Consider the following 12,647-nt stretch of genomic DNA (forward strand, 5'->3'; position numbering starts at 1 on the left):
TGTGCTGGGTGGGGGGCATTGTTCTCATGGTGTATAATTGGAATTGTCATCGCACAACAGCCTGTGTGTACCACGCGTGTTGATTAATATAAAAAAGAATAAGTAACAACGCACAGGAAATCTGGGATTACCGAAGTAGCCCGTTGTCTTCATCAAATCCACTTTATCCAAACTTTTTTGGAGGGGCTTCTTGTAACAGTGCTCGCCCAGAGCCCCACCTGATCTTCATCTGCCCCCCTGGTGGTATCGGTGCCTGTAGGCACTTTGGACACAAATCCAATGCCAGTGTGAAATATACTGTATATCTAGATGACTAGAAGGAAGAATGGAATTTCCTGCGCAATATCTTAATCAATGCCCAATTCATTCAAGATGTGAAGTGTATGAATGAGAAGCCTAGACTGTTAAAATAAACCTGTCACCCAAAGAAAGTTCAACTGTCTGTTTGCTCTGCTAACAGTTTAATATGGCTCAGCACTTTTTAATATATTTTCCTTTTAATACATCAAAGTGCTGCCACGGAACACCCATAAACACCACAGTAAACACAGGTCACTGTATGCTTTAGAATATAGAAAATATGATTTTTTTTTGCCAAAATATATCTGATTTACAAGAGATTTGTTGAATATTTAGAAAATACCATCTATGTAACTTTCCGTGTATTTTTCCTTCCAAAAAAAGAGTATTATATTCAAGAAAATACAGCATTTATTTGTTTTCTCAAATTGAACAATTAATCAGGAATATGAGCGGAGAATTTGTAAGCCTACGAATGAATAAACCTTCTTTTATATCTTGTTTTCTACATAAAACAAGAAGTGGGTGGGTGCTGGGAGACATCATCAGCAGAAGTTACAGGAAATTAAGAAAAGTAATTTATCGCACATTTCTGTTAACACAATTTATAGGCAGCATTACTCTTTTTATCAATGTTAAGTTTATACTTAACATTCTCTTTAGACCATATACGTAGCCAACATGTGGGTCTTCAACTGTTGACCTGCACCTTTCCTTGATGGTCCCATAATCAGCCATCTTGGTGTCTTAGCTACCCCTATTAACATGCAAACTAACTTTTGGGGTTCACTTTCCCAAGACACTCGACGTGACATAATGATTCTGCCTACAAAAGGTGTGATGTCACCATGACATTATCCTGCTGAAGAGACATCATGATTTTTACTGGGTGTTCTGCACAAGCAACACCCCATCTCTCTCTCTCTGTCTCTTTATCAGCATGTGCAACGCCCAACTTGGAACGTGCACGTGCAGCGCTGCCATCACTCCAAGCTCTATTGTTAGGACTGTTGGCAGCTATGACATAGTCAGGGATTAATGTACAATATGTTTTTTCCAGCTTGCATGTCTTTGCTTGGTGCGTAAATGAAAAACAGTTGGCATAGATGCTATTTTGCTAAATGAGTGAATATGGGAAGGAATGAGAGGTTTTTAGAGGCCGTAGTTAAAAAAAAAGTCTACACTTTATGGATGAGTGAGTTAATAAGCACAGCATCACTGTGTGCCGTTTCTGTAGCTTTGTGCTGCTCAGTCCCTTTACTCTCAGCTGCAGTTGCTCCCAAAATCTGCAATATTTGAAAGGGTAAAGCTTGTGTCCCCTTCGCCATCTTCTCGGAGCCTTGCTCTGCTTCAAGAGTCCCAGCTCCAGGGATTGAGATGGGGCAGCACTGGGACACAACACACTGTCTTTGAAAGGGAATGAATCTCACATAAAGACGGAGTGAGGTTTGGGGCACTTGCTTTTTTTGACTTTGCGCATGAAGCGGTTGAACTCTCGGTTGCTCTTGTCCCACTTATGTACGGCAGTGAGGATGTGTTGGTTCTTCAACTTTCGTCCAAGGAGTAGGAATTGTCCACTCAACTGATCCAGCTGGTGACAAGGACAATTTGCCCCGTTCTTCAAGTACAAAACGAGATCCCCCCAGTCCTTCTTCTGGATTGGCCCTTTCTTTAATGCCTTCTTCTTACGGAGCACCAGCTTGCGGTCTCCACCGTCCTTCTTTACGTCTCGTATTGTGACTTTAAGGGCTGCATGAAAAAAGAGGAGATCAGAGAATGATTGGTAAACCTAGATGTGCCATGTTACACACATAGAAACATAGATGGCGGATAAGAACCATTCGGCCCATCTAGTCTAACTGTTTTCCTGCTCTATAGACTCTATATAGATATAAATCCTAATCAGTTCTTGGTCTCGTCTTAGAACCTGCGCATGTTTAAACTCCCTTACCGCGTGTTACGCTCTACCACTTCTGCTGGGAGGATGTCCACTTATCAACCACCCAGTCAGTCAAGTAATTGGTTTCCCCCATAGATTTAAGAGATACACAAGGCAGAGCAGTAACATACTCAATCCGTGAATGTTTGTGTAATGATCTTAACATAACTATGGGAACTATGTGTAAAAGGTGCAAAGTTTGAAAGCATCACTATAGCAACCAAAGGAACCGTCCAATCAGCAGCAGAACGCTCTTGACTGCTCTGGTTTTCTCCAGTGGGCAATCGGCAGAAACATTCCATTGGTTGCTATGGCGATTGCTTCATGTCTCTGAGTGGTGTCCAACAATTTAATTTGTAAGAACACGGCATCTAAAACTCAATTTACTCCACAAATCCACCCAAAAAAATAGAGAGGTTCTAGTATTTCTGTTGGGCTGCTCATTTCAGAGAGAAGCAAGGGTTAATTATGAATAGATTCCAGTGGCGTGTTTAATCAGTGCTATTACATTTTAATTTATCAAATCATCATATTATATTAAGAACATAGATTTCTGTATATGTCTGTTATTTACAAACTGTGTTTCGAATAGCTTTGTTGTAAATATTTAAGGCTCCATATTTTGTAATTTAATCATGAACCCTAAATTGCTCTTGTCAGGCTAATGATCCCCCCCAATGATGGCGCCCCTTCTTCGCACCTTTAAACATTATCATAAATGGCTTAGGCAGGCCCACCACCGAGGACAAACATGAAACTAATACCAAAGTACCGATTGCCCTATCTTTCCTTTGATCCTAATGATAGCTTCATAGTTACTTAGTAAACAAGCGAAGATCTGAAATTCAGCGTTTCTTTTAAACTAATTTAGGATGCCCTCTGAACTTCAGATTATCAGGGCAGACTCAAAGGGTGCTTGGTCTGTATTTTATGCAGCACATTTACCGAAATAGAATTATTCCAGATTATATGAATCATTTATTTTAATGTGCCGAGGCGCTCAGCATTTTTTTTTAATCAGTAAGTAAGTGGTTAAATATGCCCTCCGGTTGCCCTTTTTATCCCTGATGCTGAATTGCCAGCTCCCGTGGTCAGATTTTGATCCGAGTGAGGCCAGATTCCTGCTGTTTTAATCCTTTTCTAATGCTTCGGGAGGGGGATTGACGAGGCGAGTGAATGAGAAGTTATGGAAAGCAAAAGCAAGAGAGAACATGGCTTATGGTAGGGAAACAATTGTATCGGTGTGTGCATGTATCTATCCGTGTTATTACTGAGAGGGTGGTAGATAAATAGAACAGCCCTCCGGAAGGAAGAGCTCCCTCTCTATGTAAATAAATGTACAAAGAGTAAGCTCTTTGGGTTAGAATTCTCTTCTCTCTCTGTACTGATTCTGTGAAAGATCAGAACTAGCAGGTCTTTTCAGGGGCAAATATGTACCCTATAGAAGAATAATAAATGGTGAATAATACATTTTTACATTACTGAGTGGAACAGCCTTCCAGTAGAAGTGGTAGAGGCTAAAACAAGGAGGGAATGTAAATATGTATGTAATACGCATATAGATATCCTGAATCTAAGAAGAAATGGTCAGACTAGATAGGCCAAATGGTCCTTATCTACGATCAAATTCTATGTGACGCCTCCTGCCGTCGTTTTTTTCATTGTCGGCATACTAAAATAAAAATAACCCACTATTACATGGGTTTCCTTGCTTGCATGTGCCTGCTCCCTTATACATAGCACAGGGTTCCATCTATATACACCTCTTTGGATCTTGTTATGTCTCATCATACGGGTTAGGAACATCCCTTACCCATGCAAATAAGGCTAAGATGTTTCTCTGGGTTTCCGGTGAGTAAAATGCAGCTGCCCACTGGCAGTCCAATAATTTGTAACAGTAACAGTTCAGACAACATAAACGTTTTAGGATCATTTTAGTTTATTAAATATGCTTCTTTACAAACTATAGCTGGTCAGCAAGTAGACCCTCAAATGGAGAGGATTTAGATCCGTTCCTCATCTGTTGATTTGGAATAAAATGTGGCTGCTGGCTGTCTTAAAGTGCTAAAAGTTGCCTTAGGCCTCTGTAAAAGGAGACGTAAATGCAGATACCTCCCAAAAACCTAGTATCTCTTACCAAATTCGCTGGCGCACATGTGCTCGTACAGGGTGTCAGCCTTGATCTCGCTGTCACATTGAGGACACACCTCGGTCTCTGCAAGAAGAAGCGAACACATCAGATACCGTAATACGGACAATTTAAAATAGAATACCTAACGGAAGAAGTTCTGCTTTTCTAGAATACATTACATTTGACCGGCCAGTGACCGGGCTCTCTTTGATCTCTTTATCTAATTAATAGGAATAGCGTCTATCCTGAGTCTAAGACGAGACAAGGGCTGATTAAGGGCTGAGTCTTTACATCAGGAAAAATGAGCAGACGAGACGGGCCGAACACTTTTTATCAGCCATCAGATTCTATGTATCTTGTGCAACCAGATTGTTGCCCAAAACTGTAACATTTTAATCTATAGTTTATATCTAGTTGACTAAATGTTTGCTCCCTCCTTTTGCTAAGAGCCCCCACCCCATAGTTCCCTTTGATAATAAGGAGTTTTAACATATGGGGGGCACCTTGGAGAGTTCTATTTACAAATAGGGGTACGGTGTCACAGTAAGTGATGTCATGCATTTGTTAGCCCCCATGCTAATTTGTTACAAAGTATCACCCTGGCATGGAGCCTGTGAGATCCTCTCCGTCACACTGTGATATGCTAATGAGCTCCGAGCGGCTTCCTGCTCCACTTAATCCCTAACACGTAAGAAGACAGCTGTGCTTCACATAGTGACCCAGAATGTGTCAACGCATTCGAACTTTGTAGCCCACCCATCATGTGCCTTCTGGTTTCGGATCACCTGGCCTACTTTTAAGTTGTTTATTTTTTTTCTTAATTGTTTGTTCTTTTGTCATCAGTATTATTCGAACTTACTAAATAAACCGGCCCTGTTTCCGAATACCGAGCGCTTAATATTCTATCCAACTGATTCCATTGCAGGGACCCATAAATGGTGGCAATCTAACTATGTTTCATAGAAAAATGGTTACTGGCTAAGAAATAAATGTATTTTGAACCGTGACCAGCATCCAAGGAGGGATTTCAACGCTCATGTACCAGCGGGAAAAGAACCCATCGGGATACTCGGCTATCTTTAATTAGAAAAGAGTATGAAAGAGTCAGCTGGAGAAGACCCTGAGAATCTGCCTGAGCACAGATCAGTGCTGTAGATAGATGGAGATGATGAGATTGATGTTACATTCCACTGAGGGTCCCCAAACCCATCTTGGAGCATAAGCTTTCTCCGGTGGGCAAGTGTAACACTGCATGAAATCTGTTAAAGTTTACCGGCCATCCATGAACCACCAGGTGGCAAGAAAGAGATTTGAGCTCTTACTCCAGAGTCAACCATACTATTGGTATCTCTGCTAAATGTGCAAAGGGTGCTCTATTGGTGCTCCCAAAAATGCAATGCACTAAATTGCTGTGATGTCACTGATGCTGCGGGTACGTCACATAAAGTAAGGTAGGTGCCACAAGGAAACTTCAGTCCGACGGGTAGGCAACAGGGGGTAGTTCGATTCAATGCACACAAAACTTTCTATTTCCTCAAAAGAAACTTAGAATCTTTGGACAACCGAGGAATATAAAAATAACCAAGATCTACTCAGGGCCAGCCCTATCATATAGGTAGTGCAGCTGCATTGGGCACCCAGCTGGCACGGTGAATCACCATGGGGTTTTTACCTGTGCTATCAATCAAGTCCCTACAGGAATGGGAGCTGGAAGCAAAGTTTACCTAGAACACTAGAAACTATAGGGCTGGCCCAAGAATATTTCTTTTTGGAATAAAACTATTCAAAGTAGGAGAACCATCACACTGCATTGGAGGGGCAGTGGGGGGGGTTATTTACTAAACAGTGAGTTGTAGATAAAAAGAAACTCTTATTTTTCACCATGTTTTTTTTTTCTATAGGTTCCCAAACTCTGATTTAGAGCATTCATTGGTGGCTTTTCTCCTCCTCTGCTATTTTCAGTATACAGATAATAAAGTTCACTATATCATCGCTACATTATACAAACTGCTATATGGCACCAGCAGTCCTTAGTAGTGTCTTCTACCATGCAGCCAAACCAGTCACCGTCTCCTTTCTAATCAAGGAGATGGCATCATCTCCAAATTCTCCAACCCACCAACCCCCGATGGACAACTTTTCTCTACTAAGTACCTACTTGCTGTTATAACCGTTTCCAATGAATTAAGTAATAACTATTGGAGTTTTGAAGATCAGACCAGAAGAATCCCGAGGACCACATGTTGGGATATTCTGATCTGTCTAATTAAGGGTAAAAGTAAAATTGTCCGATGTCTTTTTTTTTTCTGTTGAAAACCTGAGCTTTGATCGCTTCGGTGAGGTTTGAGCCAATTCAAGATCTTACGAGTATTGGGACAAGAAGACTTATAATTAAAAAAAAAGTTAATTTCTAATAGCAGAGAAGATTGCGAAGTACTCCAGAGGTTAAAAAAGCTGCCCCTAAGTAGTTAGCTGAGCTTTGAGGATATGACCTCTGTGGTAAGTGGTAAAACCCTCTTCTCACCTCTCCACTAACAGTCCCTTCCCATTAGAATGTAAATGTTTATCCTGCTAGGCTTATGAAGATAAGGTGTTTAAATAGCGTGCTTGCTGGGGGGCTGGGATATGGGTCGCAATATCGGAGCATCGGCTAAGGCATGCCTAACAACTTGGTGGAACCTGGGCTGAGGGGTAAATAAGCACGGGGAGTGCATCTAGGGCAAAAAAGTACACAATCGGGGGATATTATGCAGTTAAGCAGTAGGGTACCTAAAGAGGGGGAGGCACTCATCAGGGGGGTGCCACAAGGGCCACATAATGCTGGTTAAGATCACTTTTCATAATTGACCAATGACCTGCTTGTGTCGGTTCATATGCCTGGTGGGCTACTGGATGACAGACACTTGGGTGCTGCAATGTGTGTGGCTACCGGCTCAGCCCCACGCTACATGAGCATAAAAGCATAGCGTGTGGCGGCACATAGCCAGCCGTCAGCTGCACTAATGTCACCAGACGGCCGCTGTCCTTAAAATGCCAGAGCCGCCTCGTCATCACCAGTCTAGACCCGTATGTGAGCTGACTTAAGTTCATGCGCAGCGTGGGCAGATTGTGACACTCCATCACCGTGTAGAGCGTTCTATATGATGTCACACTGCGTGGAATTGCTCAGTGGTTTAGGATTCCAATGTTTAGCTGATCTGCGATAGATGGTGTTATTCCATACTATATATAATAATATATATAATATAAAATAATATTTATAGTATGGAATGAAACCATTTAAATATCTCTCGGAATTGACCCAACTGTACTAGGAAACTTTATGTCCCGCATAGACTTCAGGAAAAGTTCTATCCCTGCCTCTCCACTACTGCGCCCTGAGTCCATTGTCCGTTTGGTCTTTATATGACATGCTTCAGAGAATGACCTCTTGATCTGAAACATTTCTTACTGTGAAATATACCCCCCTTTCATTCTTGATTTATAGTGAATGGAATGAGTAATGTGAGCACAGCAGGGGTGAATAACGGTCTCTAGGGGATAAAGAATTCCACCAAGCGTTAAAAAAAAAAAGTACTAATCGCAAAACTGCACATTCGGAAGAGATTAAATATATAGGATGTGTTTAAGACTAAAAAAATAAAAAATAGATTGGATGTGTAAAGTAGTGGATACAAAAAACAACCTCCCTGTTTAGGTGGTTTCACACAATAATAGTAATTCCAAAGCAACTGGGTTTGTGGAGAATTAAAAATAATAACCCCAAGAAAATCAGATCGGCTTAACCCTTCGAGTGCCAGAGTGGTATTTCATGCCTTAGCGCCTTCAGATTTCGAGGATAACTCCCATCAATCCTAGCCAGCCACTGGAGCACCGGAGACTTTTTTCATGCGCTAGAATCACAATAAGAGTTATTCCTAAATCCATGCTTAGTAGAAACGCATGGCTTCATGGCTACAGATCCTCCTAGAATCAAATCTGGTAAGTATTAACCCTTTAATGAACAAGATGTTCTGAATGAAGTCACCTGTATTCAGCCAGGGATTTCAGCTGTTCATATATTCCGATATCATTACATTACCGTCTTTCATTAAATCTTTTATGTCGACTGTAAATAATGCGGGGAGCTTCAAAAAGTCCCGCACCCGGGAAGCGACCCAATATAACAGCTCCGGATTTTTTATAAGAACCTGGAGGGCTTTACTGGTATTTCTGTGAATGTTTGGTGCATTGTGAAGCTTTCATTAGATTCATGTCACAGAATGAATTACGGCCCTTGGCCATGACAGGACCTGCACTTTACCCCAGTCACAGGGCCAGACCTCGCCATTAACCCTTTGGGTGTCGGGGGGGGGCAAACGACACATTGTGTACCGCTGGGTTTTAAACGGTTAATTATTTAACAGTATCAGTCTAACTGGGTCACAAAAGGAATTTTAAGTATTCGTAGCTTTAAAGTACTTGTAGTTTTAATACCCAGGTGGTGCGGGGAAAGCGGGTGAACTCTTGGCCCCAATGAGACCCAGTGCCCATAACATATATATATATATACCGGATAGTATGGATCCTATGGTTCTCGCCAAGTGTGATTTTAGGAAAATATATGTCATTTATATATAATTTCTACATGTTACTGGTGATATAGAATGAGTGAGGATAGTGTGGACTGTGATATGGTGGCTGTGTGTATATAGGGAGCAAGAAGCTTTCCATTAAATCATCTATCCTCGCTTGGCTTTACCTCCTCTTCATTCTCTCTCTTTTCTCGAGCGGCCGGGGAAGGCGAAGTAATCAGAGAGGAGAATGAGAGTCGCAGAGCAGGAAAGACAAGGGTCACAAAATTTGTCAATGGCCACAAAGGGAGCCCTGATGAAAAGGGGGTCAGCGGGTGTATTCACATGATTATAGTGTTTGTTGACCAGCATTTAGGTAAAAGTACAAACTACAGGGATTCTAAGAGAGGGGGGAGCATTGTTAGCCATAAACTAATAGGGGTCTATTCACTAAAAGGAAAGGATAGTTATGGTTTCTACTCCTTGACTGTACTATTCATTATGAAGAACCCCCCTCAGGGCTCTTTCTGCTGCATGAAGAGCTTGGCTGCCCTGTAAAATGTATAGTTAAATCAGTAAGATTTCTTCAGTCTCCGTACACATTGGATTACGCATTATACAGGGTTAGTTTAGCCCTTCTTGCTGGCAGTGTTGGCCCTTTATAATGAATAGTGAAGTGAGAGAGTTGAAGCCACAACGCTCCGTTTGATAGCCCATTCCATGCATGTTTAAATTCCCTCGCTGTATTAGCCTCTACCACCTGTGCTGGGAGAATGTTCCACTTATCTACCACATTCTCAATAAAGTAAAAATAGACAGAAAATGACAGCGACATACAGTAAGTGATACGTGATGTTTAAGCATATCTTCAGCATGAGATTTATACTTACTTCGAGGGCGCGGGGCTTGGGTGGCATTGGGCGATGTTACTGCGATACAGACGTCATCTCGTGGGAACTGGTCACAGCGAAGCATTTCTGGCCAAGGGAAACCAAAGTACTGCATGACAGGTTCGCAACCGTCTCTGACCGCCTCGCACAGCCAGCGGCATGGGTATATGGGCCGGTCAAGGCACACCGGGGCAAACAGAGAGCACAAGAAGACTTGGGTGCCTGGGTGGCAGTTCTTGCTGAGTAATGGCACCCAGCTACTGGCTTGGTATTTCACCTCCACCATGGTCTCGTGGTCCAGAAGGTTTGGCAGCACCATCTTGTTGTATCCCACTCCATGGCATAGCGGAAGGTCCTGAGGAATGTCCACACATTGCGCCGGTCGGGAGTAGAACCTTCCACTCTGATACTGACGTCCCAGCTCGGGTTGGAAACTTACGTAGTCGTAATCACTTGGCTGGGACACCCGAGAGAGGTGGCAAGGAGTGAACCAAAGCACCACAAGAAGCCAAATGTTCCCACCAGGCAACATTGCGTCTCACACCTTACACGACCCCCTTGCTTTTAAATAATCTATATTTTGAAAGTTTTTTCTTCTTTAAAATCCCACTAAATGCTCAGACAATAACGCGAGCGATAAAGCGGTGTATAGCTGTGGGGCTGTACGCTGGGATATGTGTATCAGCCCAGAGCAGGGAGCAGAGACTCAGCCAGGAGAGAAGCTCGGAGACCCAATGAGCTCTTTGGAGACCCTCCTCTTCTTCTCACTCCTCCTCTATCCTCCTTGGATCTATCTCACTCCTCCTCTCTGTCTCTTCCCTCCTGGCTAGTGTTACAATTCCTCTCTCCCTCCTCGAACTTTACTTCTCACTTTACTGTCATTAAGGGCTCTTCTCTCACATCACTTTAACACTCCTCTCTCACCCCACTCTATGTCAGCCTCCCCCTTAAGTCCCTATTCATGTTCCTTATGTTAATGTGCTTCCATTCACACCCTGATTGCCTTTTTTCTTACGTTCCTGGAGTTATAGCTAACTTACGTGTGTCTGAATGCCCATGGTAATAAAACTAATAATAATAATAATAATAATGATAAATTAAAAACAGCATATTTGACACGGAGATTGCTTTGTGTGTAATCCTTATATACAGACACTGACTGCTGCACAATACACAGAAGGGATAATACACATGTTTATTTTTTTCTTCATGGCCTCACCATGTCCAGCAATTTTAGAACTTATTTGTACTTCGCTGATAGAGTGGTAGATACATGGAATGGCCTCCCAGCAGAAGTGAGATAATTTAAGCAAGTTTGAGAATTAAAGCACTACAAGAAGGCTGTGAGTCAGAATGTGATGTCCCTGTCCTAATACGCCGGACCATAAATGGATTTAGAGTCTATAGTTGAAGTTGTTACATTTTATTCGGCCAGCATAGGAAAAATCTGTAACATTACGTAAGCGTTGGATACATTTCAAGACAGTGAGGTCTAAAAATCTTTTTTTATGTTGGCCCCATGAAAAGCATTAACATCAACTATAGACTCCTTATTTCGCTCATACTAACCTCTGTTAGTTGTTTATTAGGGCGAACATGTTAAAGAAGAAGGCATTATAGTCATATAGTTTCTATATGTCTCCGTGTTGGGGGAAGGGCTTTGAACTAGGTTTGGTTTTTCTGATATGTATTTAAGGTTGAATATGTCATTCTGCATGTTACGGGTATTCCTCTGAATTATATTTTTGAATATAGTTTGCCACAATCTTTTAGTATGAGTATTTATTTTGGAGATCACAGTAGATGAGTTGAGTTTATAGCTAAGACCTGGGAACTTTGCACGGTAGGCTACCCACAGGTTTCCCTCTTCTAATGGAATCGCTCCATGATGTGGGGTTAGCCATGCTGTGGACACAGGGCTAACCACGTGTTGGGGTGGGGCTAAGCATTTGTTGGGTGGGGCTAAACATCTGTTGGATGGGGCTAAGTATGTGTTGGGTGGGGCTAGCACTAAAAAGCCTTAAATGAGCTGGGAGTAGGAGGGGAAATCAGAGGCATACCTAGAGTATTTGGCACCCGGGGGCGGATCCTGTATGCGGCAACCCCCACACATAAATTTTAACAAATGTAAATAAATAACATTTACTGAACAGATATTGTACAGCATAACTGCTATCATAATATACTGAGCCAGACATTGATGGCGGTACAGCATAACTCCTATCACTATATATTGAGCCACACATTGACATAAGCTGCTGCCCGTGTTAGCTAGGCAATGGGCGGCATTGACAACTTTGCTGCCGCAGTGCAGCCTGGCTGGCCACTGGTCCGCTGGGAAATCTACCTGTTTGCAGGTAGGCCAGCCCAGCCCTGGGTGCATACCCAATGCCAGCCTGGTAGCACCCCCGTAATGAGTGGTACTCGGGATGGATGGCCCCCCTTGCCCCCCATGTATGCTACTGGGGGAATTGGGTGTGGACAAAGCTGCTCCGTTGCCAGGAGAGGGTGGAAAGTCACCTAGATACTTCCTAGGTGTGCTAATGATACCTAGTCTAGGAAGCTCCTCACTACATGGGACATGACAACTCCTTATCATTACCACCCTTTGCACATAGAATAATGGTGTGTGAAGATCATTTGCCCTTCTGTGCAGTTACGCAATTAAGGTATATTCACCAGTTATTCACAAGCTTTTAACACACTGGTGCTAGCGGGTCCTTCACACCATTAATGAAACCAACCATGATGCCAAGGACTGATTAATGTCTGGAGTCTTCATATCAAGAAAAACAGGCAGACCAGATGCCACCAAATTCTACGTTTGTATCATA

General features: G+C 42.5%; 1 protein-coding gene across 1 annotated transcript; it reads right to left on the minus strand.

Annotated features, from left to right (window-relative positions):
- Positions 1–688: 688 nt before the first annotated feature.
- Positions 689–10,563, minus strand: SFRP1 (secreted frizzled related protein 1). The gene is made up of 3 exons (XM_053462837.1): positions 9,814–10,563; positions 4,377–4,454; positions 689–2,049 (listed from the first exon to the last, which is right to left on the minus strand). Exons 1-3 carry the CDS (start codon positions 10,343–10,345, stop codon positions 1,727–1,729), a joined length of 933 nt encoding a protein of 310 aa, XP_053318812.1. The 5' UTR covers positions 10,346–10,563; the 3' UTR covers positions 689–1,726.
- Between the last annotated feature and the right edge of the window lie 2,084 nt (positions 10,564–12,647).

Source organism: Spea bombifrons, chromosome 4 (genome assembly GCF_027358695.1).
Source record: "Spea bombifrons isolate aSpeBom1 chromosome 4, aSpeBom1.2.pri, whole genome shotgun sequence".
NCBI classification, from domain to species: Eukaryota; Metazoa; Chordata; class Amphibia; order Anura; family Pelobatidae; genus Spea; species Spea bombifrons.

Bases quoted from the DNA above. Each gene is read 5' to 3' on its own strand.
- SFRP1 (XM_053462837.1), bottom strand. From the start codon at position 10,345: ATGTTGCCTGGTGGGAACATTTGGCTTCTTGTGGTGCTTTGGTTCACT. The intron at 4,455-9,813 runs GTAAGTATAAAT...TTCTTCTTGCAG, and splicing joins CCAAGCCCCGCGCCCTCGAA to AGACCGAGGTGTGTCCTCAA. The intron at 2,050-4,376 runs GTAAGAGATACT...TTTTTCATGCAG, and splicing joins CATGTGCGCCAGCGAATTTG to CCCTTAAAGTCACAATACGA.